Source organism: Sus scrofa, chromosome 2 (assembly GCF_054392235.1).
Source record: "Sus scrofa isolate SSC_HxYL_T2T_F1_AM1 chromosome 2, Sscrofa_HxYL_maternal_Yorkshire_Landrace_v2.0, whole genome shotgun sequence".
Classification (NCBI taxonomy): Eukaryota; Metazoa; Chordata; class Mammalia; order Artiodactyla; family Suidae; genus Sus; species Sus scrofa.
The window spans coordinates 97680132-97707851 of NC_139384.1; the positions used below are offsets into that span (position 1 = coordinate 97680132).

A 27720-nucleotide genomic window follows, 5' to 3' on the forward strand; every position below is an offset into this window, starting at 1 on the left:
TCAAGGCCCAAAATAATTGATTTGCTTTAGGTCACTCTACTAAACTAGACCCAGGTTGTCTGAATTCTAGTCCCTTTGCCACTATACACGTTCCCTCCCTAGAAAAAAAAATGTATGTTAAAATTGAGTACACTGTCCATTTTATTTTGGCTTCAAAAGTTGATTCTACTGTATTGAAATAATCTCTTTAAAATGGCATACAGTTCAGTGTTCTTATTTATGTTATCTTTTTAGTTGCAGTAATAGCAGTGGTAGCCTAAGAATTTAGTTGAAGTGGAAAATCGAAAACCTTGTCATTAAAAAGAGACCCCATAATTCAAAGGTATTACCCATTCTGTTTTCATTTATAATAGTGGATGTCAGTCCTCCTTTATCCATTCAGAATTTAAGACTGGAGATTGGATGGTGCTGGGAAAGGATTTTGTGAATTTTTCTGTGATAGTCTAACTTGGCAAACTTCATCTTTCGGCATTAATCTGGAACTCAGTGGTAGTAATTTATGGTCTATGGTATTTTATGTTCATGTCAATTGCATGAGTTCCCACTGTCTTTTCCTCAGCTTGATATTTTTTAAAAGTCTCCACTGAGGTATTCCTACTGTGCCACAGCCAAGTTAATAATCTGACGGTAGCTGCTCAGCTCGCTGTAGAGGTTCAATGCCTGGCCTGACACAGTGGCTTAAAGGATCCAGCATTGCCACATAGCCTGGATTCAGTCCCTGGCCCGGGAACTTCCATATGTCACATGTGTGGCCATAAAATTTTTAAAAAAGTGTCCATTGAGCTGCTGATTATATTTCATCAAATTAAGAGGCATCATTATTTTATTTAATTTGGTCTTTGTTACATGTTGCTGTATAGCAAATACATGAAAGATCATCTATGTAGGGCTGATTGCACTACACTAGTTTTATATAAAGGACTTGAGGAGTTCCCACTGTGGCTCAGCAGGTTAAGAACCTGACATAGTGTCTGTGATATTTGAGTTCGATCCCTGGCCTCACTCAGTGGGTTAAGGATTTGCTGTTGCTTCAAGCTGCGGCATAGGTCACAGATGCCGCTCAGATCCCGTGTTGCTGCAGTTGCAGCTCCCATTCGACCCCTAGCCTGGAACTTCCATGTGCCGCAGGTGCTGCCATTAAAAAAAGAACCCAAACCGAAAAACAAAGCAAAACACAACAAAAAATAAGGGGCTTGAGCATCTGCAAATCTTGACATCCAACGGGGCTCCTGTAACCAATTCCCCTGCTTATACCAAAGGATGATTGACCGTAATCCCAAAATGTAGGGGCTTAAAATAACACTTACTTGCTCAGTATTTTGTTATTTGACTTAGATTTAGCTGGGTAGTTTTTTTCCGAACGGTAAACATATTTAAAAAGAGCAGTGGGTACATGGGTGAATGTTATTTTATATTCTGTACTTTCGAGTTTTTCTTTTTTTCTTTTTTTTTAAAGATTTTTATTTTTTTCTATTATAGTTGGTTCACCATGTTCTGGGCAGTTTGTTTTTAAATGTTACTGTCTAGAGTAACTCATGTGGCTTCAATCATCTGGCACCTTAACTAGGCCTGGGTGGTTTAAGAGGTCCTCACTCAAGTATCTGATGATTACCCGGGGCTGTCAGTGGCGGCAGCAATTGGTTCTCTTTCATGTGGCCTCTCCTAGCAATAGCCTATGCTTTTTACCTGGTGGCAGTAGTGTTCCAAGAGAACAAAAGTGGGAGCCACAATGCTTCCTTTTTTTTTTTTTTTTTTTTTTGTCTTTTTGCCATTTCTTGGGCCACTCCCGTGGCATATGGAGGTTCCCAGGCTAGGGGTCGAATTGGAGCCGTAGCTGCCAGCCTATGCCAGAGACACAGCAACGCAGGATCCGAGCCACGTCTGCAACCTACACCACAGCTCATGGCAACGCCGGATCGTTAACCCATTGAGCAAGGGGCAGGGATCGAACCCGCAACCTCATGGTTCCTAGTCGGATTCGTTAACCACTGCGCCATGACGGGAACTCCCCCATAATGCTTCTTGAGTCATATTCACTTTTGCCACATTCTGTTAGTCAAAACGAGCCACAGAACCAGCCCAGATTCAAAAAAGGAGTGGGGAGGATTAGACTTCACATCTTGATAAAAGGGACTGTTTAATGCAAACCTAGGAACTGAAAAGATAAAACCAGTCTGAAGTAGTAAGACAGGTACAAGATAACCTCAATAAAACTCCCATTCAAGTAATAGGAGGAATGGGGCGGGGGCAGGGCAGTGGGTGTGTCTGTGTGTGTGTGTAGCAGCTGCTCCTACAAATAGCAAGTCTGAAATCTAGCCAGGCTCATCAGTCAGGGGACCCTGCTTTGAGGGCAAGGAAAGGGGTGTATGTTCTAGGATGCTGTGCTCTGAGCCTCAACATCTACTGAGGGAGCGGCCCCAAGTGATTGCTTAAATGTAGGTGATCATGCCCTTTCTTATGTGGTGCTTGCCATGCTGGCCTTAGCAGACTCATCCAAAGTACCTGGCCCAGCGCCAAGCAGAAGCAGGTACGATTGCTTGGTCCAAAAATTATGCTGCAGCAAGAACAGTGATAGTTGACTGAGCTCTCTTTTTCAGCAGCGTGAACTAAGAGCACAGAAAAGCAGGTAGTTGTAGTGAGAGTACCAGTGGAAAGGCATGAGGAAAGGGCTGAGTTCTCTCAATGACGAAGCACTGGAGCAGGAATCATTTTCTAGAATTCTAGACCTTTATTAGAGCTGCTCTAGAGCTCCAGGAAGACGTAATGTCACGTTTTGAAGACTGCAGCCTGTGTGACACCTGGCATCCCTCTGTGTGCATCTTTAAAAAACCCTCCCTTCTTCTAGCATTTGTGGTGATTTGAGTCTGCATTACCTTGAAACAGTTCTGGTTGGAAGAAACAAAGTAACATCTTCTTGTCAAACTCAGGATAGACTTAAACCTGTATTTAGACCGAATACAGACATAAATGATAGAATACAGATGTACATGAAATGATTAAAACTATACTGGAGTTCTCTGGTGGCCCAGCGGTCAAGGATTTGGTATGGTCACTGCTGTGGCTCGGATTCTAACAAGTCCTGGCTTGGGAACTTCCTCATGGTGTGGGCATGGCCAAAAAAGGGCAACCAGACCCAAAAAAACTGTACTTAGTTTTTGGTTGTAGTGAAAAACAAAACACTGTGAGATGTTTTTGAATCACAAGAAGGAAGTCTCCCAACCTTTAATAGGTTTGGGATGAAAAAGGCCACGTGGAGGTGGGGTGGATTTGAATTTGCACCAAGTCCCCTTACTGCTTTCATTTTATTTCACTTTTTATTACTGAAGCCTGAAGCTTCTGCCTTGACATTGTAGGCCAGGGTTGGAGCCCCTGTTCCCTTTCCCTGTGGAAGAAATGCCACAAGAAGTCCTTAGAAACATGTATCTAGTACTCATCTCCCTGGCATTTGGCTTTGAATGCTTGTAAGCATTAGTTATGTCACTTCATCAGTTGATGAACCCTTTGGGTTGTTTTTGCCTTTTGACTATTCTGAATAGTGCTGATATATACATACATGTACAAGTTTTTGTTTGAACACTTGTTTTAATCTCCCTTGGGTATGTACTTAGGGTCTTTGGGTCTTGTGGTAACTGTTGAATCATTTAAGGAACTGACAGTTTTGCAAAGTAGCTGTACCGTTTCATATCCCAGGCAGTAGTGTAAGAGGGGTCTGCTTTTTCTATATCCAAGTCAACACTTACTGTTACCTGTTAAATTCTAGCTATCCTAGTGGGTGTGAAGTATCTCATGTTGGTTTTTATTTGCCTTCTCCCAGTGATTGCATGATGTTGAACATATTTTTATGTGCTTATGGGCCATTCGTATGTCATCTTTGAAAAAATGTTTATGCAGATCCTTTGCCTGTTTTAAAATTGGGTCATCTTTTTATTATTGAGTTTTAAGAGATTTTTATACGTTCTTTATCCAGCTATGTGATTGACAGATATTTTCTCCAATTTTGTCCATTTTTTTTTTTACTTTCTTGTTAATGTCCATGGATGTACAAAAGTTCTAAATTCTGATTGTCTAAGTTGTCTGTATTTTGTGTTTTAATATTGTATCTAAGAATTCTTTGCCACATCTGAGGTAATGAAGATTTATCCCTGTGTTTTCCTCTAAGAGTGTTATAATTTTAGCTCTTCCTTTTAGCTTTATGATTTAACTTGAATTAATTTTTGTATAGGGTGTGAAGGCTGAACTTCTTTCTTGTGATGTGGATAGCCATTTGTTCCAACACCGTTTGTTGAACAGACTGTTCTTTCTCCTTTAAGTGATCTTGGCACCCTCATTGAAGACTCTTTCCTCTTAATCTATGTTCTTGCAAAATAAATGAAATTTTTTAATTAAGAGCCTTCATATTTCATGCAAAATGGCTCCCAGATACCTGCTGGATGCCCCTAGAGTGTATAGATTAGCGTGCCCAGATTCTCAAATTGCCAGAGTTAGTGTTGCAACTGCTTCTAATCTCTGCTTGTTCCAGTACTTTAACAAAAGTGTAATAATGGGTTTTGTACTTGTTTTTAGAGTGTAATTATAAATACAGCTATGCTACCAACTGGATACTTTTTCTTTAAAAGAAACACTTCCATTTATTTTACAGAATACATGTGAATTAATGAATTTTTTTGGTATATTAGTAAAGCTGTTGGAACCTCTTAAAAGCATAAAGCAGGAAATAAATGTATCCTATAAAGTGTGCAATTTGAATACTGGTGCCCTCAAACATTGAGTATTGGCGAGATCAATTTAGGAAGAAAGGATTTGTGATAGGAAGACACTGATCATTTTAACTTGATTGTTCATAGAAAGGTAAATCAGACATTTGAATGCAAATGATTTAGTGTATGTAGCTATTAAAGATTTTTCTTATCAGATACAGCCAAAACAATGCATATCATAGAAACAATATATATATATATACTACAAATACTGGAAGTTTCCACTTTGTTCATCTTGCAGAGGCAGAGTTGCACACATGCTACTGATGGTCATTTTATCCAGGAATCCTCTAATAGGGGTTAGAATTTTCATATAGTGATGTGGAATATCTGTGGAAGGTGATAGTGACAGGAAAAGAGTGTCAAGAATCTGGGCCGGCTGCAGCAGGGGCTGTGTTCTAGTGTAATTTTACTACCATTTAGCAATTTTCCTTGAGCCGTCGATGCTTATTTGAGGTTGATTTAGCCAGTCTTGTGGTTTTATTTATGGCCTAGCATGCCTAATTTTTGGCATCTCAAATAGCCATAAATTTTAGTGAATTGCTTACAAGTAAGTGGAATATTATAAAAATGGAAATTAATGTATTTCTTAAGCCTCAAAGAGTGGTACATGTTTTCTACTTGATTAAAATTTTATGGAAATGTTTATATTTGATTCTCGGGGGAACTTAGCCACTTTTTTTTAGAGTTGAGTTCCTAAGAAAATGTTCTGTAATCTGTAGGTTGCAGACACACATTTCTGGGTTCTTAGCCTGATGCTGGAGGAAGGCGTTAATGAGGTTTATGCCTTCCATTTGTTGAGGGGAGTAGGTGAAAGAGTGGCTTTGGAACCAGGCGGCCTAGATTTGCTTGTCCACTTCCTAGTTCGGTGACCTTAGGCAATTTTGCTTAATTTTTCTGCCTTCAGTATTTAATTGCTGTTGTTTGTTTTTACTTTTCTCACAGTTCCAGGAGTTGAGCTTTTGAATTAAGTTGAAGATGGGAAGCTCTTAAAATAACAGATAAAGGAAATAAATAATGGTGCAAGATTATCTTTGGTTGCAACATGTGATTATTTATTCTTCTCTTTTATTTTATCCCTGAATTGCCTGTATTTTCTAAGGCAGACTCTAATTTTTATTAACTTTTAAACTTTTGGTATTAACCGAAATAGCAACAAAAACAAAACAGAAATTACTGGTTGTCTGACGACCAGTGTGGGGATTTTAGAAGCTATTATATATCACAGCTTGAACTGAGGGTAATCATAAGGAGAGCTCATTTTATGTTTATGACAAATCACCTTGTGATAGAAAGTTTGTTTCAATGTTGGAAAGTTGTACACTGCGTTGTTTAATGGGGGTGATTTTTGAAAAGGACATCTGGTGTTCTTTTTATTTGTGTCTAGTAGTTTTTAGAGTTATGATTATGATTACTTTTTGAAATCATGCAAAACTAGTAGATGAGTCCCTGGTGTCACTGTTGGAACTCTGAACATTTTCTTCCCATGGATATATTGTTATAGAAAATGCTTGGGTTTGGTGGTAGGATTTTAAGAACAGGTCTGAAGAGCTAATCACCAAGTTAACAAGAGTAGGTTATTTATTTCACCAGCATTTGTTCCATAAGAAAATGTTCTATAAAACGTACATTAAATCTGAGGGTGGAAAAACTGCATTTTAAAAAATTTGGCTGCCAGAGTTCCCACTGTGACACAGTGGGTTAAGAACCTGACTGCAGCAGCTGGAGTCACTGCAGAGGCGTGGATTCGATCCCTGATCCAAGGCAGTGGATTACAGGATTCAGTGTCACTGCATTTGTGTCAGAGGTCACAGCTGCAGCTCAGATTCCGTCCTTGGCCTGAGAACTTCCATATGCCGCGAGTGCGACCATTAAAAAACACCCAAAAGTTGGCTGCCTAGAATAGGACAAAAATACTGAGACCTTATAAAATTTGTTCACAGGGCTTTGCTTGCCACATTTAGTGGTAATTGTTTTGCTATGTCAGTATTTAAGAGTTAATGGGGAATGACAGAAAACTCATTAATCTTGGGGAAAAACTACTGTGTATGATAAAATAAACTTTTTTGGTTACAAAGATCTCTCAGGAGTGTACTGAAAATAAGTGTCATCCTCCCATCCTTAGGTTTTCCGTTCAGTGGCCCATTCATTTGTGGTCATTCGAACTCACCAGTCAGCTGAACAGACATATGACCAAATATTTTCCTGTTCTTTGTGATCCTCCCTTTTATGTCTGTAGACTTTAGTACATTAATATTGGGGCACCTAGCTCTTTAGGTACCCAGTTTCTCACATTTCAGAAGAAAGTTTCATGATTCCATATAATAGGATTCTAAAATAATTTACCCAGTTTGTAAGTATTCAAACCCTGGTGTCAGCATGGTCTCTGTGTGCCCATCCCCCTCCTCTATCCCTTTTTACTTATTTCCCAGTGAACATGCCTTTATTTTACGACTACAGTGAGTGATTTGGTGTTTAGATTTTGAAGACATACGGATTTATAGCTGGCTGGCAGCATTTCTTCCAGGAAATGTTACATCTGATTATCTTATTTTAAACACAACTTTGAGATATAATATATCATGTAGTTCACCCATTTAAAGGGTATGATTTAATGATTTTAGTATATTCAGTTGTGCAGTCATCACTTGTGTCAATTTTTGAACCGTTTCAACACCCCACATAGAAACCCCAGACCCTTTATAGCCATTGCTCATTTCCCTCCCAACTTCTCCAGCACCAGGCAGCCACTAACATGCTTTCTGATCATTTCATATAGATGGACAGTATGTAGTCTTTTATGACTAGCAGCTTTCATGTAGTATCATGTATTTAAAGTTCATCCATATTGTAGCATCCATATTGTAGCATGTATCCGGAGTCCGTTTATTTTTTTATTATTTTTATTTTTTATTTTATTTTATTTTATTTTTTTGTCTTTTTTTTTTTTTTTTTTTTTTTTTAGCTATCTCTTGGGCCGCTTCCGCGGCATATGGAGGTTCCCAGGCTAGGGGTTGAATCAAAGCTGTAGCCACCGGCCTATGCCAGAGCCACAGCAACGCAGGATCCGAGCCGCGTCTGCAACCTACACCACAGCTCACGGCAACGCCGGATCGTTAACCCACTGAGCAAGGCCAGGGATCGAACCCGCAACCTCATGGTTCCTAGTCGGATTCGTTAACCACTGCACCATGACGGGAACTCCATGGAGTCCGTTTATTTTTATTGCCAAATTATAACTCCTTTGCATGGGTATATACTACATTTTATTTGTGCATTTGTCAGTTTACATATATTTGGGTTGTTTCCAACTTTTGGCTGTTAGGAATAATGTTGCTATGAATACTCGTGTACAAGTTTTTATGTGGACATATGGATATACACCTAGGAGTGGAATTGTTAGATCACATGGTAACCTGTTTGATCACATTGCCAAACTGTTTTCCAAGACAACTGTACCACTTTATGTTCCTACCAGTAGTATGAAGATTCTAGTTTTTTGAAATCCTTGCCAATACTTTATCTTTTTTGATTGCAGACATTCTAGTAGTATGAAGTGGTATCTCACTATGGTTTTGATTTGCATTTGCCTGATAGCTAATGATACTGAATATCTTTTGATGTACTCATTGGCCATTTGTATGTTTTCTTTAGAGAAATGTATGTTCAAATCTTTGCCCAATTAAAAATTGTTGTCTTTTCATTATGTAGAGTTTTTTATGTATTCTAGATACAAGTCTATGTGTAAAAATTTTCTCTAATTGTGTAGGTTCTCTTTATTTTCTGGAAATACTTTTATTTATATTTAATAAAATATATTTCCAGCAGGAAAAAAATTTAACAGATTTTTTATTGTAGTTGATTGACAATGTCAATTTCTGCTGTACAGCAAAGTGACCCCTTTACACACATACATATATTCTTTTTCTCACATTATCCTCCATCATGTTCCATCACAAGTGATTAGATACAGTTCCCTGTGCTGTACAGCAGGATCACATTGCTTATCCACTCCAAATCAATAGTTTGCATCTACTAATCCCTAACTATCAGTCCTCCCCCCCAGCATTTTTCAACAGAACTAGAGCAAAGAATCCAAAAATTTACATAGAACCATAAAAGACCCAGAATTGCCAAAGCAGTCCTGAGGAACAAAAACCAAGCAGGAGGCATAACTCTCTCAGACTTCAGACAATATTACAAAGCCACAGTCATCAAGACAGTGTGATACTGGTACCAAAACAGACATACAGACCAATGGAGCAGAATGGAGAACTCAGAAATAAACCCAGACACCTATAGTCAATTAATCTGAGGAAAATTTTTAATTTTGATCAAGTCCAATTATCTTTTTCTTTCTTTGCTCGTGCTTTTGGTATCATATCTAAGAGGCCATTCATAGCCTAATTCAAGGTCCCGAAGGTTTATTCCTGTGTTTCTTCTAAGAGTTTTAAATTTTTAATGCATACATTTAGGGCTTTGATTCATTTCGATTTAATTTTTGTATGTGATTAGAGGTAATTATTGTCTTTTTAAAGTTACTTTTTGAATCTTTCTTGAGCATTTATTGTAGATGTAAGACATTTCAATAGTATAAATATTGATACTGTCTAAATACTACGTAAATGTTGATTGGTTTAAGACGTCATTTGTTTGGTTTCTTGCCACTGCTTTACTTTTTTTTTTTTTGCCATTTCTTGGGCCGCTCCCTCAGCATGTAGAGGTTCCCAGGCTAGGGGTTGAATTGGAGCTGCTGGCCTACGCCAGAGCCACAGCAGCGAGCCACAGCAGCGCGGGATTAGAGCCCCGTCTGCAACCTACACCACAGCTCACGGCAGCACCGGATCCTTAACCCATTGAGCGAGGCCAGGGATCGAACCTGCAACCTCATGGTTCCTAGTCGGATTTGTTAACCACTGCGCCACGACGGGCACTCCCACCACTGCTTTATCTTTAGATATATTATCTTTTTTTTTTTTTGACTGCTTTTGTGTAGCTCATGTGGTGCAAAAATAATGCCATGTAATAAATATGCAGTTTGGAATAGTAGGACCTCTTTACTTTAGTGATCTATCATAGCATTTGACAGTGGATCTCCTAATTCCTTTGCCAATGGAGTATTTTCTCTTGTTTTGGTTAGATGGTTGATGTGACTGAGTGAATCCAGTGGCATAATTTGAAAAACAAGTAAAGCAAATTCTTTGTCCTTATCAACCATTATATTTAAACTGTTTGCCAGTTTGAAAAGATCTTTATAGTTACTTAAAATTTTGGTGTGATTGCTATGACTGTATTAGAGATGAGAGTTTCAAATTCAGTTGTCTTCAAGAGATTGTTACCATTAGTCAAACATATATGAAGCGCTGAAAGTGAAATCAGGCACTGTGATAGTCATGAGGAATACAAAGATGAAGAAAAGAAGTCCTTGATGTCAAAGAATCCACACTTTAGTTGGGAGACATACTGCGTGATTTATTTGCTTTGATGCTGAGAGACAGGAATACAACATTTTTCAGATTGCAGGAGAAAAAGTTCATGAGGTGAGAGCTGAGCTGTCCTGAAGGAAAAAGAGGAATTGGTCAGTATTGTAACCGCAGTTCCCCTGAATGCAGAGTCTGAGGCAGAAGGCTTATGTGCTGTTATAGTTTGCCTCCTTGATTTGGTAGATGGGGAAATTCAGACCCAGAGGTTAATAGTTCCAAATTTACTCAGGAATTATAGAACCTGGACTAAAGCAATTCCATGAATGGCTTTATTAAGGAAAATGGGAGAGGATGTCTTACAGCAGCTGTTCAAAGTGCTGTTGGCAGTATAAAGTGGAGCAAAGAAAGGACCAGATCTCTGAATTTCATTTTGACTATGGGCTAAGAAACTCAAGTTTCTTGCTTTCTATATTATTTAAATCACTTACATAGATGATTAATTATCTGAATGAAATTTTCACCAAGTTATGTTATGTTCGGTAATTGTTTTGTTTCCAAAGGATTCTTTCTTTAGAATGAAGAGAGGCTAGATAATGAAATAATTATTTTCTTGATACTTAATGCTGGTATTGAAAAAGAGACAGATGGTGTAACTTAAGGTGTGGCTTGTTAACTTTTAGGTTGCTTCAGTTGTTTTTAATTTACTAAGGAGTTGACTTGGGTCCATAAAAATTAGTTTTGGGTCTCTTTCAGGTTTAAGACTGTCATGACTTGCAGTGAAAATGAGTCTTAATTTTTTAAAATCATGATTGATTGAAAAATTCATAGTGATTATTAAGCACTTATAATAAGTTATAAACATTTTGCTAAATGTTGTTTTACAATCTTGCTGAAATTTTTACTGGCTTCTTGTAGGCCCCCTTCCCTGAAATTTTCAGTGACTTTTAAAGTCATATGATAATAATAGCTCTGAGAGTGTATGGTAGAAAAAAAAAATTAACTCTCTGAAGATAGGGCCCCTAGCTTGGGACTTTTCTTGTTTAATCAAGTTGCCTAGTCTAGTGTATAATATTGATTGGATTAAGCAGAACTGCCAAAGAGTATTTTAATTAAGTTTTATGGAGCAATGCAGTGTTCAATTCAGCTTTTTTCTTTTGAGGAAATATTGTTTGAAACATAACTTTGTACTCTTTATTAGATTTTCCTTCTAAAGACTTGGTCTTTGGAGTCTGATTTGAAATTGAATCCATATGATGTCACTTGTTAGCTATATGACTTGGGGCAAATTACGTAAATATCTCTGAGCTCTGAGCTCATATTCTCAGCAGTGAAAGAAAGGATGTAGAACCTAAGTCATAGGGGTGTTCTGAGGATTACATGAGATGATTAAAGAGTCTAGTCTTTGTGCTGAACTAGATGAATTCTCTCTCCTTCAATCTATCTTTGCTTTCTGCCTCCTTCAGTTTCCCATGGGTTTCCTTGATAGAGCTGTAAATATGCATTTTTTTCTAAATATTTTTTAAATATTCAAAATATTGTTTTCTAGTGTCTCATGTGAAGCAGTGAAGAAAGTGAAAAAGCATGGCAAAAGTTTGCTACTGTTATATAAAAACATTAACTTGGGAAGCTTCTCATCAGGCCTCTGGTCGTCTTTTGTAATTTTGAAAAACTTTGAGGAAATTTAAAGTCTCGAGTTGTTTTCCTTTTTGCTAATGTAAGTGAATTTGCTCAAATGAATGAAAGCAAAATTATTAGCCAGTCTTGAATAAATTATAATGACTAGAGCAGCACTGTTCAATGGCTGTATAATTTGGGCCACAGAAGTAATTTAAAATTTTGTAGTAGCCATATGGAAAAAAATCAGGTGAAATTAATTTTAATAAAGTATTTTATTTAACCCCATATATACAAAATATCTTTCAACACATAATCAATGTAACAATTACTAATGATACTATACATTGTTTTGTGCTTTGAAATCAGAAACATTGTGTGTGCTTTATACTTTCAGCTTATTTCAGTTTGGACTAGTTAAATTTCAAGAGCTACATGTGGCTGGTGTCCACTACATTATATAGCACAGGTCTGGGTGAAAAAAACATATTACAACAGTAGTAAGCTTTAGCTGTATATGATAAAAGAACGTCAGTGTTTATTGCTGGTTTAAAATCTGTCTTAATTCCTTAGCAGTCTCTTAATGTGGTTGGTGAGAATTTACCCATCATTTCAATCTCTGTCTCATAAATTTCATCAGTTATTCATTGTTCATTTCCAAAGTGTTTTATAAATTTTATAGGCCTGAAATATGCTCTTTGATTTTTGAGAGCATAAACCAAACTTAATATACATTTGTTCTCTTCATTAATCAAATCTGTAGGTGTGGAGTTCCCATCATGGCGCAGTGGAAAGAATCTGACTAGGAACCACGAGGTTGCAGGTTTGATCCCTGGCCTTACTCAGTGGGTTAAGGATCTGGCGTTGCCATGAGCTGTGGAGTAGGTCACAGACGCGGCTTGGACCTGGCGTTGCTGTGACTGTGGCATCGTAGGCCGGGGGCTACAGCTCCTATTCAGTCCCTAGCCTGGGAATCTCCATATGCCATGGGTGCAGCCCTAAATAGACAAAAGACAAAAAGAAAACAAAAATACGTAGGTGTGACACTAGCAAGTCTGTATTTTGAGAAGCTCATTCAGGTTCATTGTGAAGAAGAGATTGAGGAAGGGGTCATAGCATAGGAGGGGGAACAGTAAGAAGGCTATTGCAGCTCACATGTGAGCAATCTTGGCAGCCGGATGCGAGGGAGTGTGGGCCGGGAGATGGAGAAGTGGACAGAAAGAGGGGGCTGATGGTAGCTTGAAGGTGATCTGTGATTGAAGGAATGTTTTTGTTTTTCTTTGTTGCATTTTAAAGATGCCTGAGATTTGAAATGTAGCTGTGAGGCATCCTGTTGAGAGGAAGCAGACAGATGAACATACCAGGGAAAAGGATAACTAATAGGGTAATCCTGAGAAAAGATAGGAAGAGATGAAACATATAGAGGTTGTTTAAAAAATAAGTTTTGTCTAGTTGGCTTACACTTTCCAACGGTGGAGAAATACCTATCACTAAGAAAAATTAAAGGATCAATTAAGACGTGACTTTTATTTGTAATCTCCTCCCTCTTATTTTTTAAAATGGAAGAGAGGAGAAGGTGAAATGAAGCAGTGATTGAGCAGCAGTTTTGGATCAGTATGTATGTTTGGGATCAGTCTGTACACTAGGCATCAGTAAGTATTCATACTTGTTAAAATCTTTCTCACGCAGAAGATTTTGTTTGACTGTAGTCAAGGGCAGTAAACTGTTTTTACGTGTAGTTTTAATGGGATACATAGTGGCAAAGGGTATTGGTTCCACCTGCTCTGGTTTTAAGACATGCTCAGGTTATCTCAGCTGCTGGAGGTTTCTTGTTTGCATTCTTGGGGAGGGAAGGAAGCCCAACAGAGTCAGTGCCTGCAATTTGATGAACCGGTCTCTGAAAGCTACAAGGTGTTTCCTCAGTCCACGCTCCCTGCCCTTGACCTCCTTCCTGGCAGCCAGTGGAAGTCATTTTCAAGCAAAATGAGTATTGATAAAGCATACACCAGTTGAGATTCCCACTGGTTCAAGCGAAGGTTAGGGGGCTGATCTCTGCCACCCTCTTTTCCCTCTTGGGCCCCTCTTACACTTCTCCTTCCCCCCTCATCCCCAGGCCCTTCTGAGAATCTGTAGGAATATATTAAAAACGCCTCCAACACCATGTCATTCCTCATCAGCTAGAACAGCAGCAGCTCTTGACCCTGTTTTGCTCTGGTGACTCAGTGACAACGCTAGTAAATGCTGTTCTCAGGTGCTGAACCTACTGCCCCCTTTTCTGGTCTTCTTGTGACTTAGCTTCTGTTTATCTTTTTACCATGACTAGAGTTAGCTTCTGCTGCTGCTAGGAATTACAGTACAATTTTTATGCCTCACATTTAGGGGCCTCCAGAAATAGGCTCTAATTGGTTTGATTAGTTATTACCCAATATAAAGTCACTTCTTTTGGGGTCTTCCAGGCTTTGTCATGTCAAGCTCTGAAAATAAGCCTCTGTACCCCCTTTTATGGTCTCCCTATGACTTAGCTTCTATTTGTCTTTTTCTGTGACTACTGTCAGCTGCTGCTGCTGGTAATTTTAGTACAATATCAACCACCAGGGAGGGTCATGGCAAGGATTGGAAATAATGTCAATAAGTGCTTGATTCTTAATAGGCATTGAAAAATCGTTCATTTTGCTTTGTTGTTTTTCTCCCATTTTAGAGACTTCCTCAACACTGTTTCCATTTAAGACTAATTTGAAATGTTAATTATGTGATAATTCAGAGATACCAGGTCTTTATTTTCTGAAATCATTCTTACATATCCTGAACATCCTCTACTACTTGGTCACCTCGTACTGCATTAGGAGAAACTGCAGACGGACCAGAAGTGAACTCAGTTCGCTTGAGACAATGATTTTGACAAACATGCCAGTTCACTTTTAGCCTGGATTAAACTTTTCTAGAATCTAGAAGGAAACAAGGTCATTTTAGCTATTGTAGTCAAAAGTAGAAAATTGGAAGAATGATTTCATTGTTATACGTAAGAGTTATACCTTACGTAGGATTAAAAAAAGAATTTAATGTGAATTTGAGTTTCAGGACACTTGTTATATGGATAGTTGTAGGATGAGAGTTGGGACTCATTGCACTTAAGTGCCATCAAAAGAATAACATTGATGGCACGAATGTTGGCTAAGCAGAATTCATCTTTCTGACCTAGTATTTTGCCTCCCCCCTTTTTCTTTTTGGGTTAGTTTTCTTCTGTAATTATGAAAAAACATTTTCATGGTTCCAAAGAAAAAACTATAAAACAGGGTACATTCTGAGAAGTCTAGCTTCCAAGATTCTGCTTCTGCTCACTGTTCTCTTCCTCTCCCTATAGGCAATCATGTTTTGGTTTTGTTTTTGGTTTATTCTTTTTTTAAATAAAAATAAGCACACACATTCATGTTGAACTTCCTTTGTGGATAAAAGGCCACATAGATTTACACTGTTATGCGCCTTACTTTTTCACTCATTCCATAGCAATGTGTAGATCTCCTCATGCCATTTCCCCCCCCTACAGGTGGGAGAAGGATCTGGCCAGGTGAGATGGTTACAAGAGAGTTGCTAAGGCTGGAAGGGTAGGCAGGGTCTGGGCTAGATAGTCAAATGCCTAGCATTTCATTTTGAGGAATTTTTCTTTTCTAGTTGAGAGTCTCTAAAAATCTGAAATGGGTGAGGGACAGAAGAGAGGGATTGGAGGAGGCGAGTAACAAGATTAATCAGTGTAGACATGAAGAGTCCTCCCCAGACCTGCAACATACTTAATTTTGCTAGCATTTGCCAACTTTCTCTCCAAAGAGGTTGTAACAATTTCTGTTCCTATTAGTAATGTATGAGAATCCTTATTTCCTTATAGAGTATGTCAGACTTTGGGAGTTTTGCTCACCTAGTAGGTGAGAAATGGTGACATCATCGTGCAGTTGACTCTGAACAACATAGGTTTGAACTTTGTGGTTTCACTTACCTGTGGATTTTTTTCAGTAGTAAGTATTATCGTACTATACAATTTGTGGTTGCTTGAATCTGTGGGTGCAGAATCATGGGTACAGAATATAGGGAGTGACAACCATAAGTTATACAGGGGTTTTTGACTGGACCAAGGATTGGTGCTTCTAACCCCTGCATTGTTGAAGGGCCATCTGTAGTTTCTTGTGAGTGAGATTAAACATCTTTTCAGTTACATTTTTTGAATTAACTTTACATTTATACTGATTTATTTTTAGAAAGTATTTTTTGGTTATCACTGCAGCTGCTATCTTGGATAATGATTCTGGACTTTTTCTCCTAGAGGTGGTAATAATAATTATTCAAGAAATAAGAGTGTTACCTCACATGTATGATTAAATAAAAAAGACCTATTTACCTCTATCTTGTATTCGAAGATGTCACAGTCTAATTTGGGAAACAAGACTTGCATGAAGGTCATCCTGGTCCAGTGAAATAAACGTGAATAGAGATAAATACCAAGTTCTGTGGGAGCACTGAGATTGGCATGGAGTGAGATGTGTATCAGGAAGATTATTGGTTAGCATATGAGATAGTCTTTGGATTGAATCTTTAAGGAAGAGGCGGAGCTTGCCATGCCCACCCTGCCTGGGAGAGTAGAACTGCCAGAGGAAGCAATGCCAAGGGAGCATATGATGTTTTAGGATTCACAGGGAACCTGCTTTTGTGGGTAGTGGTGGACTGGGTGTTGATACTGAAGCTGGACCATCTGAATTTGCAAAGCTTGCACCTCTTGACCCTGAACCCTCTTCTAAATATAAGTGCAATAATGTCAACTTGAAAATTTTGACTAAAATAGCCACGTTTATATTCTCTTAATTCTACCCTCCCCAACCCCGAAGCATATATTCCCCCCTTGATAATTTTCCTACTCCTCACATTTTTGAATAAATTTGGGAGGGTAACATTGGGAAGTGAAGTGATTTCATTCCCTCCTTCCCATTTTGTTGTTGAGCAAGCCTAAAGTCTTTCTTTTTCATTAGTGCTGTACTTTTAATTTATTCTTAGCACTTGCTTCTTGCTAAGCTCTAGGCTTCTTAAGTAGCAGCTTGTTTCATTTGGTTGAGGGAGAAGGATCTGGCAAGGTGAGATGGTTACGAGAGAGTTGATAAGGCTGGAAAGGTAGGCAGGGGCTGGGCTAGATAGATGCCTGGTATCTCATTTTGAGGAATTTTTATTTTATAGTTGAGAGTCTCTAAAATTCTGAAATGGATGAAGGACAGAAGAGAGGGATTGGAGGAGGCGAGTAACAAGATTAGTCAGTGTAGACATGAGAACAGTGGTCCTCAGACCAGCAGCATCACCTGTGTGAGAAATACAGATTCTCAGCCCTCACTCCAAACCGTGGGAGCAGGGTGTGGCACTCTGCGTTTTATTTGATTCTCGTGAATGCCAAAGTTTGTAACTAGGGATGTGAAGGTTGGTTGGGCTGTACATATGGTTTGTAAATGCCTTTCACATTACTTATGTAGCTGATCTTGTTGGGATGTCCATTGTATTTGTGTCTTACATTCACAATCAAGAGGAATAGAATAACTTGGATTTTGTTATTTAGTTCTTTATATGAACGCCTCATACTAAGATTTGAGAAGGTGGGATAATGTGGTAATATATTATACTTGGAAGAGGGAAGCAGTCCAGGATCCTGTGGAACAACAAACTATAGACAAGGGAAAATACTATTGCTGAATAAAATAAGTAAGAGGTATTTCATCTTGAATGCTCTAGATGTTGCCTGTACATGACATTGATTTGTAATGTGGTAGCTAAATCTGCAGTAGGGAAAACTGAAGATATTATTTCAAAAATGAGGGGAGGTGCAAACTCTTTGTGGAGCCCAAAGAAGAGGATGGGTTTACTGAAGGTTTGCTATGACGCCCTGTGCAGTTGGTTCCACACAGCTATTAAGAGGTGATCTATTTCCATTCTTTAAATAATAGCTAGCAGCTGATTTGCATCTAACCCAGTTTTCATTTGTTTTTCTTTGAGGATGTGAGGACTCTGGGTTTAAATTTCAACTTGGTGGAAATGGGACCAAGTAAATCTGATAATCTTCTCTGTTTTCCTCTCTTAGCTTTGCTGGGTGACCAAAAGTACAGATAAAGCAATTGCTTTGTAAATATCAAAATTGTTTCTTAAAAGATAAATAATCTTCTTTTTGCCTTCAAATTTTATTCCAGGACCCATCAGTTACACAAGTGACCAGAAATGTCCCACCAGGACTTGATGAGTACAATCCATTCTCGGATTCCAGAACAGTAAGACTCTCCTTAATTGGACTACTTTTAAATATTAACATAGAAATTAAATTGGATTTATATTTCAATTACGGTTTCTTTTTAGTTGATGGGTTAAATTTATATAAAACAGGCTGTTAGTGTTTTATTTAGAATTTAGCAAGTTCATTTTTTGAAACAGGAAGGAATATGTTGACAATTACCATGATGGTTCTACAAATTAAATTGCTAATAAACCCTTCCAATGTGTTAATAATGCCACAGTTCTATTTAACAGGAGAGGGAAGTGGTTTTTGGTACATATGTTGTTTTCATGGTAATAAGGGGTGATGTTTTCTAACAAAGGGAGACCTAGGTATGGAACTGTACCAAGAGTATTTGTGTGATTGTCATTTCAGTTCAGTGATTCTGAATAGGACCAGCCTTAACCTCGTAGCCTAGAACCCCTGGAACTTGACTTGGCCAAGGAGCATATTCTTAAATTTTAGCCTTGATTTGTAAAATGAAAGGGTCTGAAAACAACAACAACTTCATTGAACAAGGTTTTGTGCCCTAAGTGCATATTAGAAGTACCTGGGAGTACCTACTAAAGTCCTGATCTCTCACAGGTCAGTTTTTGGTTTTGCTTTAGTCCTTGTGATGATTTTATTGTGCGCAGTTTTGAGGATTACTGAGCATAGGTTCTGTTGAGAATTCCCCCCTCAAATTCCTGTGAAATAATTTTGTCTCCTATATTTGAGTCTTTGGCTTAAATATCACACTTATGAGGCCCCTAATTTTAAATATTACTGGCTCTTGAAATGTTAGTCATGCCCTTAAAGATAGTGGGGTTCTTCAGTTATATGCTCGGATTTACATGTCAGTACAATGATCTTTATACTTGATTGTCTCATCCTAATGTGTGTTTTTCATAGCCTAGAAAATTTCTTCAAGATATATTAATTTTTTTTTTTTTAGCTTGAGGAAGAGCTTTGTATAAAGTAAATGCACTGAAATAAGAGTGAACTTTTAAATTTCACTTTACGTCAAAGCCCTCATTTAGCAGCCTCAGTTTCTGTGGAGCAACTGCAACCACCCAGGCTAGAATCATTACGTGTTCATTGAATGTGTAAATTTCAGATTTAACCCTGTGAAATGGCCAATAAGTGGACCAGGTTTGACATGTATAAATGGCAGTGTCATATGGCCCAACCTTAGAATAAAGCGTGAAATGTATGAGATTGCAATTTGGGAGGAGCCGAAAGGGAGAAGAAGAGCCTGGTGTATTTTACTCTACTACGTGTAGTTTTTCTAACATGATTTCTGGGGACTGGAGATGGGAACAAGACTTGTTAAAGTTTGCTGGTAAAGATTAAAAAGAGGTTTTTACAACTTTTTGGAAGATTTTACCAGCAAAAAAATATTTAACCTTTTCTACAGTAGCAGCTTTAGATGATTCTTTTTAGTAGGAGGTGTGTCTCTCAACAAGATGTCTGCTTTGTGCCATGTGCTTTACTTATCAAATTCTTTTTTTTTTTTTTTTTTTTTTGGTTTTTTTAGGGCTGCACTTGTGGCATGTGAGGTTCTCAGGCTCGAGGTTGAATTGGAGCTGCAGCCGCTGGCCTACGCCACAGTCTCGCCGGATCTGAGCCACATCTGCAACCTACACCACAGCTAGTGGCAACGCTGGATCTTTAACCCACTGAGCGAGGCCAGGGATCAAACCTGTGTCCTCATGGATACTAGTCAAGATTCGTTTCTGCTAAGCCACGAGGGGAACTCAATCTTATCAAATTCATATAACATCATTCAAAATGGAGAGAGTTCTCTTGTGGTTAAGGATCTGGCATTGTCTCTGCAGCAGCAGATTTGATCCCCAGGCCTGTGCAGTGAGTTAAGGATCCAGCTAGCACAGCTGTGGCTCAGATTTGATCCCTGGCCTGGGAACTTCCGTAATGCTGTGGTTGCAGCCAAAAGAAGAGGGATGTTTTTGTTTCCATTTGACTGGCAAAGAATCTGAGACAGGTTAGCTAGTTGAGTAAGTGGCAGAACTGGTTTACGTAACTCACCTGTTTTTAATAAAGCTTTTGCCTTTTCCACTTTGGTAGTGCTGTCTTGAGAGAGAGATGCCTAAGAAATAGAAGATGTAGTCCTGGTCTGTGGAAAATTTCTCACCTATTTTGGATTTTAAAAACTTATGCAAAGAAGATATATCCAGGAAAAATAAAACAAAAATGTAAATATGTGGCTCTAAGTATTGAAACTTTATAGTCAAAGAAAGGTTTTTTTGAAAGAGAGTAGCTAGGGGATGCTGACAAGCCAATTGACAATGGGGTATTTCTCTTAGATTTCAGTGAGCAGTGATACAGTGTCAGAACTGGGAAAATGATTGTTTTGAGAGCATTTATGCATTTTCCACTGAAGTTTTTACATGGTGGAAAATACACATGAGATAATTTTAAAATTCAAAATTCTTTTGTTTGCTATATGTATGATTTCAGAAATTTGTCCCCCCCCCGCCCCCGCTTTTTTTGCAGCTGTGCCTGTTTTCCAAAACAGCGCAGATGTACTTGGGTAATTGATTTAAGTGCTATGTTAGAACTTGGTCCAAAATACCGTTTTAGTTGATTGTTGGTATCCATATTTGTCTTAGAAAAATATTTATGAAAATGAAGCTTCTGCATTGTTGCATAAGGGTGTGGTGACCTACTTGAGGTCAAATAGGAAGATCCTTCAGCAGAATGAGTGTGTAACCAAGATCCTGTGTTGCTATGTTTTTATTTTTTATTTTTTTGTTTTTGTCTTTTGAGGGCTGCACCTATGGCACATGGAGGTCCCCAGGCTAGGGGCTGATTTGAAGCTGTGGCTGCCAGCCTACACTATGGCCACAGCAACATGGGATCCAAGTTGCGTCTGTGACCTACACCACAGCTCACGGCAACACCAGACCCTTAACCCACTGAACAAGGCCATGGTCAAACCTGAAAACTTGTGGATACTAACTAGTCAGGTTCACTAACCACTGAGCCACCATGGGAACTCCTGTTTTTATTTTTATATTAGGTTTCCTTTTATACTTAGTTTTCTGTTTGAATGGAACCTTTAAGGAAGGCAACCAGTGAGTATTTAAATAATTTTATTAATTTACATATTAATTCATTTGGTATTATAAATTCAGAGGAAGGAGTCTTCATAAAACGCCATCTAGTATAGACTAAGTCGGTTGGCAGTAGAATGGAGCCTCTTCAGCACTTAAAACGGGGTCTCAATTGAGATGTGCTATAAAATGGAGGGTGGTCTTTGATTATGAAATAATTGCTGTTTGTTTGAACTCAAAATGCCTTTTACTACCGGAGTTATGTTGAGCACCCTGGGTACGTTCCCTGGCCTGCTCTCTAAAACCGAAAGCATAAATTACTAGAAGAATTACCTCACCCTTGAGCAATGGTATGCATTTCTGGGGAATGTTTTCCTTTTCAGTTAGGCAACCGTTTAAACTGCCTCCTGCAGCTTGATTCTCACCAGTTTGAGCCACCAGTGATGGCATTCAGAGCTTCAGGCAGGATTTCTTCTGGGGTGGGGGTGGTGGTTTGGGGTGAAGGGACAGGGAGACCCACGTGTGTGGGAGAAGTGTGGTGCTGTCAGTAACATCCATAGTCACATTTCTCAGGACCGGGTTTACTGTCATATTATTTCTTCAGGAATAGGCTGCTTGATTCCTTTTCTGTTCTGCTAGTTGTTGACACATATGCTTTCTGTTGTCACATAAAGCAGCAAGATCTGCAGAAGCAGCCAGAGAAGAAAATCCCAAGTATGGGCGTGCTCAGGTGGTGGTTTCTGACCATAAAGGACATAGGTAGTTGATGTATGTAAGTAAGAACTCCTCTAAGTCGATTCAGGACATGGAGTAGATTGAGATCCTAAGACCTGGATTCTAACCTAGGCCCCGCCACTAATGAGTTGGTGCCTTTGGACAAACCTCTTTGGGCATTTTTAATGAGTAGTAGTGAAGGCAGAGAGGAAGATGTTGAGTTAAATAATTTCTAATATCACTGTCGCTTTTGAAAATGGAGAAAGCTCTTAGCTCCAGGCACTGACTGGAAGTAATTGTACACAGTAGTTTACCTAACTTTATACCACAAATGCAATTTCTGTATTGTCATACCTGTCTATTTTTTCTTGAAATGCATTTCTTTTTTCTTTTTCTTTTCTTTTTTTTTTTGCATTTTCTAGGGCTGCTCCCATGGCATATGGAGGTTCCCAGGCTAGGGGTCTAATCGGAGCTGTAGCCACTGGCCTACACCAGAGCCACAGCAACGCTGGATCCAAGCCGAGTCTTCGACCTACACCACAGCTCACGGCAACGCCGGATCGTCAACCCACTGAGCAAGGGCAGGGATCAAACCCGCAACCTCATGGTTCCTAGTCGCATTCGTTAACCACTGCACCACGATGGGAACTCTCCTCTTTTTTCTTTTTCTTTTTAACCTTTTCCTTTCTCCTTTGTGTCTCACTGTCTTGTCTGTCCCTCCTGGAACCAATCTTCTTTGTTTCTAGTCTCATTTAATGGTAACTATTGCCTTCTGTCCTTCCAGTGTTATTGGCTGGAAGTGCTTGAGTCCTCTTTGACTCAAACAGCTTCCTTTCCCACATCTAATCAGTGGCCACATCCTGTCACTTACACCTCCAGCAGATATTACTGGACTGTCCTTTTCATTCCTACTAAACTGTCCCAATTCAGGTACTCATGTGAGATAACACAGTGGCCTATCTACTTCCCTGTCTCCGGTTTCTCTTCTTCAAATCATTTTTTTTAGAATTATGTTTTAAGGCAGAGTTCAGATTAGGTCTTCTCTCCTTAGAAATGTGTACATTGGAGTTCCCATCGTGGCACAATAGTTAACGAATCCGACTAGGAACCATGAGGTTGTGGGTTTGATCCCTGGCCTTGCTCAGTGGGTTAAGAATCCGGCGTTGCCGTGAGCTGTGGTGTAGGTTGTAGACATGGCTCAGATCCCACATTGCTGTGGCTCTGGCATAGGCCAGTGGCTACAGCTCTGATTAGACCCCTAGCCTGGGAACCTCCATATGCTGTGGGAGTGGCCCTAGAAAAGGCAAAGAGACAAAAAAAAAGAAAAAGAAAGAAATATGTACATTGATTATGTATTGCCTACTTAATAGTGTGCCATGTGGGGCCCTCCATGATTTGGCCTCAGACTATTTTATTTTAATTTTGTCAATAGACTTTATTTTTACAGCAGTTATGTTTACAGAAAAATTAAGTAGAAAGTCTTCTTAGACTTTTCTCCTAGACTGTCTTTTTAGTCTTACCCTCTCTGATATGCCATTTGCTCCAGCCGAATCATCTACTTTCCAGCACCCACCCCGACTGTGACCACCTCCCCTAGGCCTTTTATTGGTCACTGAATGGAGTAAGGAGAGACTGTGTGTGGTCCTAATGCCTGGCTTCCCTAGGTTATCTCACCTTCTTCAGTGGGTCAAGATGAACCTCCCATGCTAGGTATATTCACTTTAATATTGCTGTGTCATAAATAAGCACAAACGAAGCAGCTTGAGAAAGCACATTATTATTTCACCATTTCTGTAGGTTAGGAGTTTGTGCACAGCTTAACTGAGTCATTCATTCAGGGTTGCACAAGGCTGTGATCAACGTGTTATCATCCGAAGGTTGATTGGGGAAGAATCTGCTTGCAAGCTTGTTCAGGTGGTTGGTAGAGTTCATATCCTTCTAGCTGCTATCAGCTGGAGACTGCCCTTAGGTCATTGGTGCTGTCCACAGTTCCTAGAGGCTGCATGGCTTCTTGCCACGTGGGCTTCCCTGTCATGGACACTTATTTCAGAGACTTTGCAGAGAGTCTCTCATAGATGGTCTTCTAAGATGGAGTTTTACATAATGTAACCTATGCTACAGCACTTTTACCATGTTCTGTTGATAAGAAGCATGCTGCAGTCCTACGTGCACTCAAGAAGAGGAAATTATTACAGGACAGGAACACCAGAGGGGAGAAGTGTTGAGGTTCACTGAGGGCCTGTGCACCACACTGGGAATAAGATGGCACATTAGGATTAAGATTGTATTACTTCATATCTCTTCATGCCTGTATAAAAGGATTGAAGTGGAGCCCCCAGGACACCTATCCCTCCCTGCCCTCAACTCTTGACTGCCTTAAGCGTATTGGTACTCATTTCATTATGCCCTGGATTCCCGTTTATGCCATTCTGTAATAGAAGCCCCAGACTCCTTCTTATTCTTAGATTTGAATCTGCTTGATGCTCTGCATATTACTTCTTCTGCGCCCTTCTGTTTCCGTAACTCCTGAAACTTTCCATTCTGCTCTCTGGAAGTCAGCGTACAGTTTCATCAAAGTCCCCTGTATCTTTATCTTTTTCTCTAATTGTTTTGTCCTTTGTTCTCTGGAAACTGTCCTTTTTATGAGGACACTGTCTCCCCTATAACTTTCCCCACAGCTAGTTGCTTTTTCTCTCACAGATCTCAGGCACCTGGGCATAAAATTGAGGTAGATATCATCCTTATTTCTAGTTGCTGCTTCTAGACCTATTCTTTCTCCTTCCTGTCTGAAAAATCCCATGCCATCATTTGAGTCTCGTTATCAGATTATAATTGGGTACCGCAACTCATTGTGACTGTCATCTACTGATCCCTGAATTACTTGTTTAATTTCTCTCTTTTTTTCATTTCTTAATTTTAGCTCTTGGTTCGCTATTACTGTTAATAACACTATCCCTTTTTTGAGTTCTTTGGGTTGATCTTGCCGGCATCCTGCCTTTCAGTGCCTGGACCTCATCTCTTGCATTGATTTTTGTCTTCCATGTCATCTGAAGTCACACACTCCCATCTCTTGTGTTCTTTTAGTTGCTCTCTTGATTTCTCAGTTTCAACACGTCTTTCAGCTCTACCAAGACCTCTGGTTTGTTGATCCTACTACATCACTGCCCTTTATGCACATCTTACTCTCGCCTCTCAGCTTAAATTCCACATTGAGTCGTTAAAATCACTCTCTTGCATGCAGTCTCAACTCCTTTGCCTTCCCCTCTCCTCCTTCCTTGACTTCATCTCTTGGCTAAAAGCCAAGCACTGGTTAAACAACTCTGTCTACTCTCTGCCCTTTCCCTTGTAGCTAAATATGGAGACACGCACAGAACCATACTGGATGGTCTCACTTTTCGTTCATGCTTCGTTCTAAATTGTACTGAATGTCCTAGTTATGTGTCTAATCTCTTCTTCTCTCTCCCTATCATTAAAATCTCTCTCCCCATCCTCACTCAGCTGATGACTGCTTCTGATTTCACTGAGAAAACTGAAACAACCAGTAGGGGACATCCACTGCCTTTCACCATCACACCTACCTACCTACCTACCAGCATTGATACTCTTATGTTCTGCTCTCCTGCCTTTTACTCAGAGATGAACTACCTGTGCTTCTATCTAAAGCCATCTGCTATATGTGTGTAGTAGGTCCCATGTTCTTTCACTTAAGAACCTTGCTGAATTACTTCTCTATTACATGACTAGCTTTTTCACTTTCTACTGGATCATTCATGCCATCATAAAAGCATGTGTTTTCTTCTATGTTGGGAAAAAAAATCAGAAAAATTTAATATTAATGTAACAGCTTTATTAGATACAATTAATATACCATATACCCATTTAAAGTGTCATTTAATTGATTTTAGTGTAGCAATAGATTTGTATAACCATTACCAATTCCAACTTCAGAATATTTTTGTCTCCCCCCCACAAAAAAGATACCTCGCATCCCTTATCAGTTACCTCATACTCCCTGTCGCTCTCCAGCCATAGTCCAGTACTGATTTACTTTCTATAGATTTGCCTGTTCTGAACATTTTATGTAAATGGGATCATTAGGAGTTCCCGCCATGGCTCAGTGGTTAACAAATCTGACTAGCATCCAGGAGAACACAGGCTTGATCCCTGGCCTCGCTCAGTGGGTTAAGGATCCAGCACTGCCGTAACCTATGGTGTAGGTTGCAGATACGGCTTGGATCCTGCATTGCTGCGGCTGTGGCATAGGCTCACATCTGCAGCTCCAATTCACCCCCTAGCCTGGGAACTTCCATATGCTGCGAGAGTGCGGCCCTAAAAAAATAATAATAATAAAAATAAATAAATAAATGGAACCATTAAATATTTGGTCTTGCGCAACTGGTTTCTTTTAGTTAGCATAACATTTTCAAGATTCAGAGATGTCGTGGCATGGATCAGTACTTCATTACTTCTTATTGCTTTATACCACATTTTATTTATCCATTCCTCAGTTTATGGGCATTAAGTCTGTTTCCAATTGGGGCTGCTTTAAACATTTGTGTACTAGTTTTTGTGTGGACATATGTTTTCATTTGTCTTGGATATATACATAGGAATGGAATTGTAGGGTCATATGGTAATAATATGTTTAACATTTGATGAGCTACCAGACTGTTTAAAAAAATGGCTGCACCACTTTATATTCGAATCAGTAGTGTCAAAGGGTTCCACTTTCTTCACATGCATCCTTCACAGACTTGTTACTGTCTGACTTTTTGCCTGTAGCCATCCTAGCAGATGTGAGTGATATATCCTTGTGGTTTTGATTTCATTTCCCTGATGGATAATGATATTGAACATTTTTTTGATGTGCTTATTGGCCATTTGTATGTCGTCTTTGGAGAAGTGTCAAGATTCTTTGCTCATTTTGAAATTAGGATTTTCAGGGTTCCCCTTGTAGCCTAGTGGGTTAAGGGTCTGGCACGGTCACTGCTATGGCTCAGGCTCTCATGTCTGGGAACTATTGCATGCCATAGGTATGGCCAAAAAAAGAAAATTGGATTTTCTTTTTGATACTGAGTTGTAAGAGTTTGTTACATTTTCTGGATACAGCTTTCTTATCAGTAAGTGATTTGCAAATAGAGTTCAGCCTTGAACAACACAGGTTTGAACTATGTGAGTGCACATACACATGAATTTCTTTCACTAAATATGTACTAAGTACAGTACTCTGCAATCTGAGTTTGGTTGAACTCCCAGTGCAGACCCTCCACTATGGTTATATGTGAATTTTCATCTGTGTGGGGGGGTCAGCACCCCTAATGCCCCCTGCATTGTTCAAATATTTTCTCCTATTCTGTGTGTTATCTTTTCATTTTCTTGATAGCTGTTGTTTAATATACAAAAGTTTTAAATTTTGATGTAAAATTTGTCTATTTTTTCTTTGGTTCCTTCTGTTTTTGGTGTCTTATCTAAGAAGGCATTACCTAATTCAAAGTCATAAAGATTTACTCCTCAGTTTTCTTCTAAGAGTTGTAAAGTTTTAGTGTCTACTTTTAAGTTTATGATCATTTTGACTTAATTTTCATGAATGGTATGAGATAGGTATCTAACTTTTTTCTTTTGCATGTGGGTATCCACTCGTTCCAACACCATCCATCGAGAAGACTGTTCTTTCTTCATTGGATTGTTTTGGCACTCTTGATGAAAATCAATTGATGGTTAATATCAGGGTTTATTTTTGAACTCTAAATTCTATTCTGTTGATCTTTATCCATATGCCAGTTCCATACCATCTTGATTATTGTAACTTTGTAACAAAACTTTACCTTAACCTTCATTTCCCTTTCCAGTCGGATTCTCACATCTCCATC

General features: G+C 39.0%; 1 protein-coding gene across 1 annotated transcript in view; it reads left to right on the top strand.

The window, feature by feature from the left end:
- Window positions 1–27720, top strand: part of SCAMP1 (secretory carrier membrane protein 1) — a 102671-nt gene that overhangs the window by 3344 nt on the left and 71607 nt on the right. The window contains 1 exon segment of the mRNA NM_214245.1: window positions 18004–18081. Coding sequence (NP_999410.1) covers window positions 18004–18081 — 78 coding nt within the window.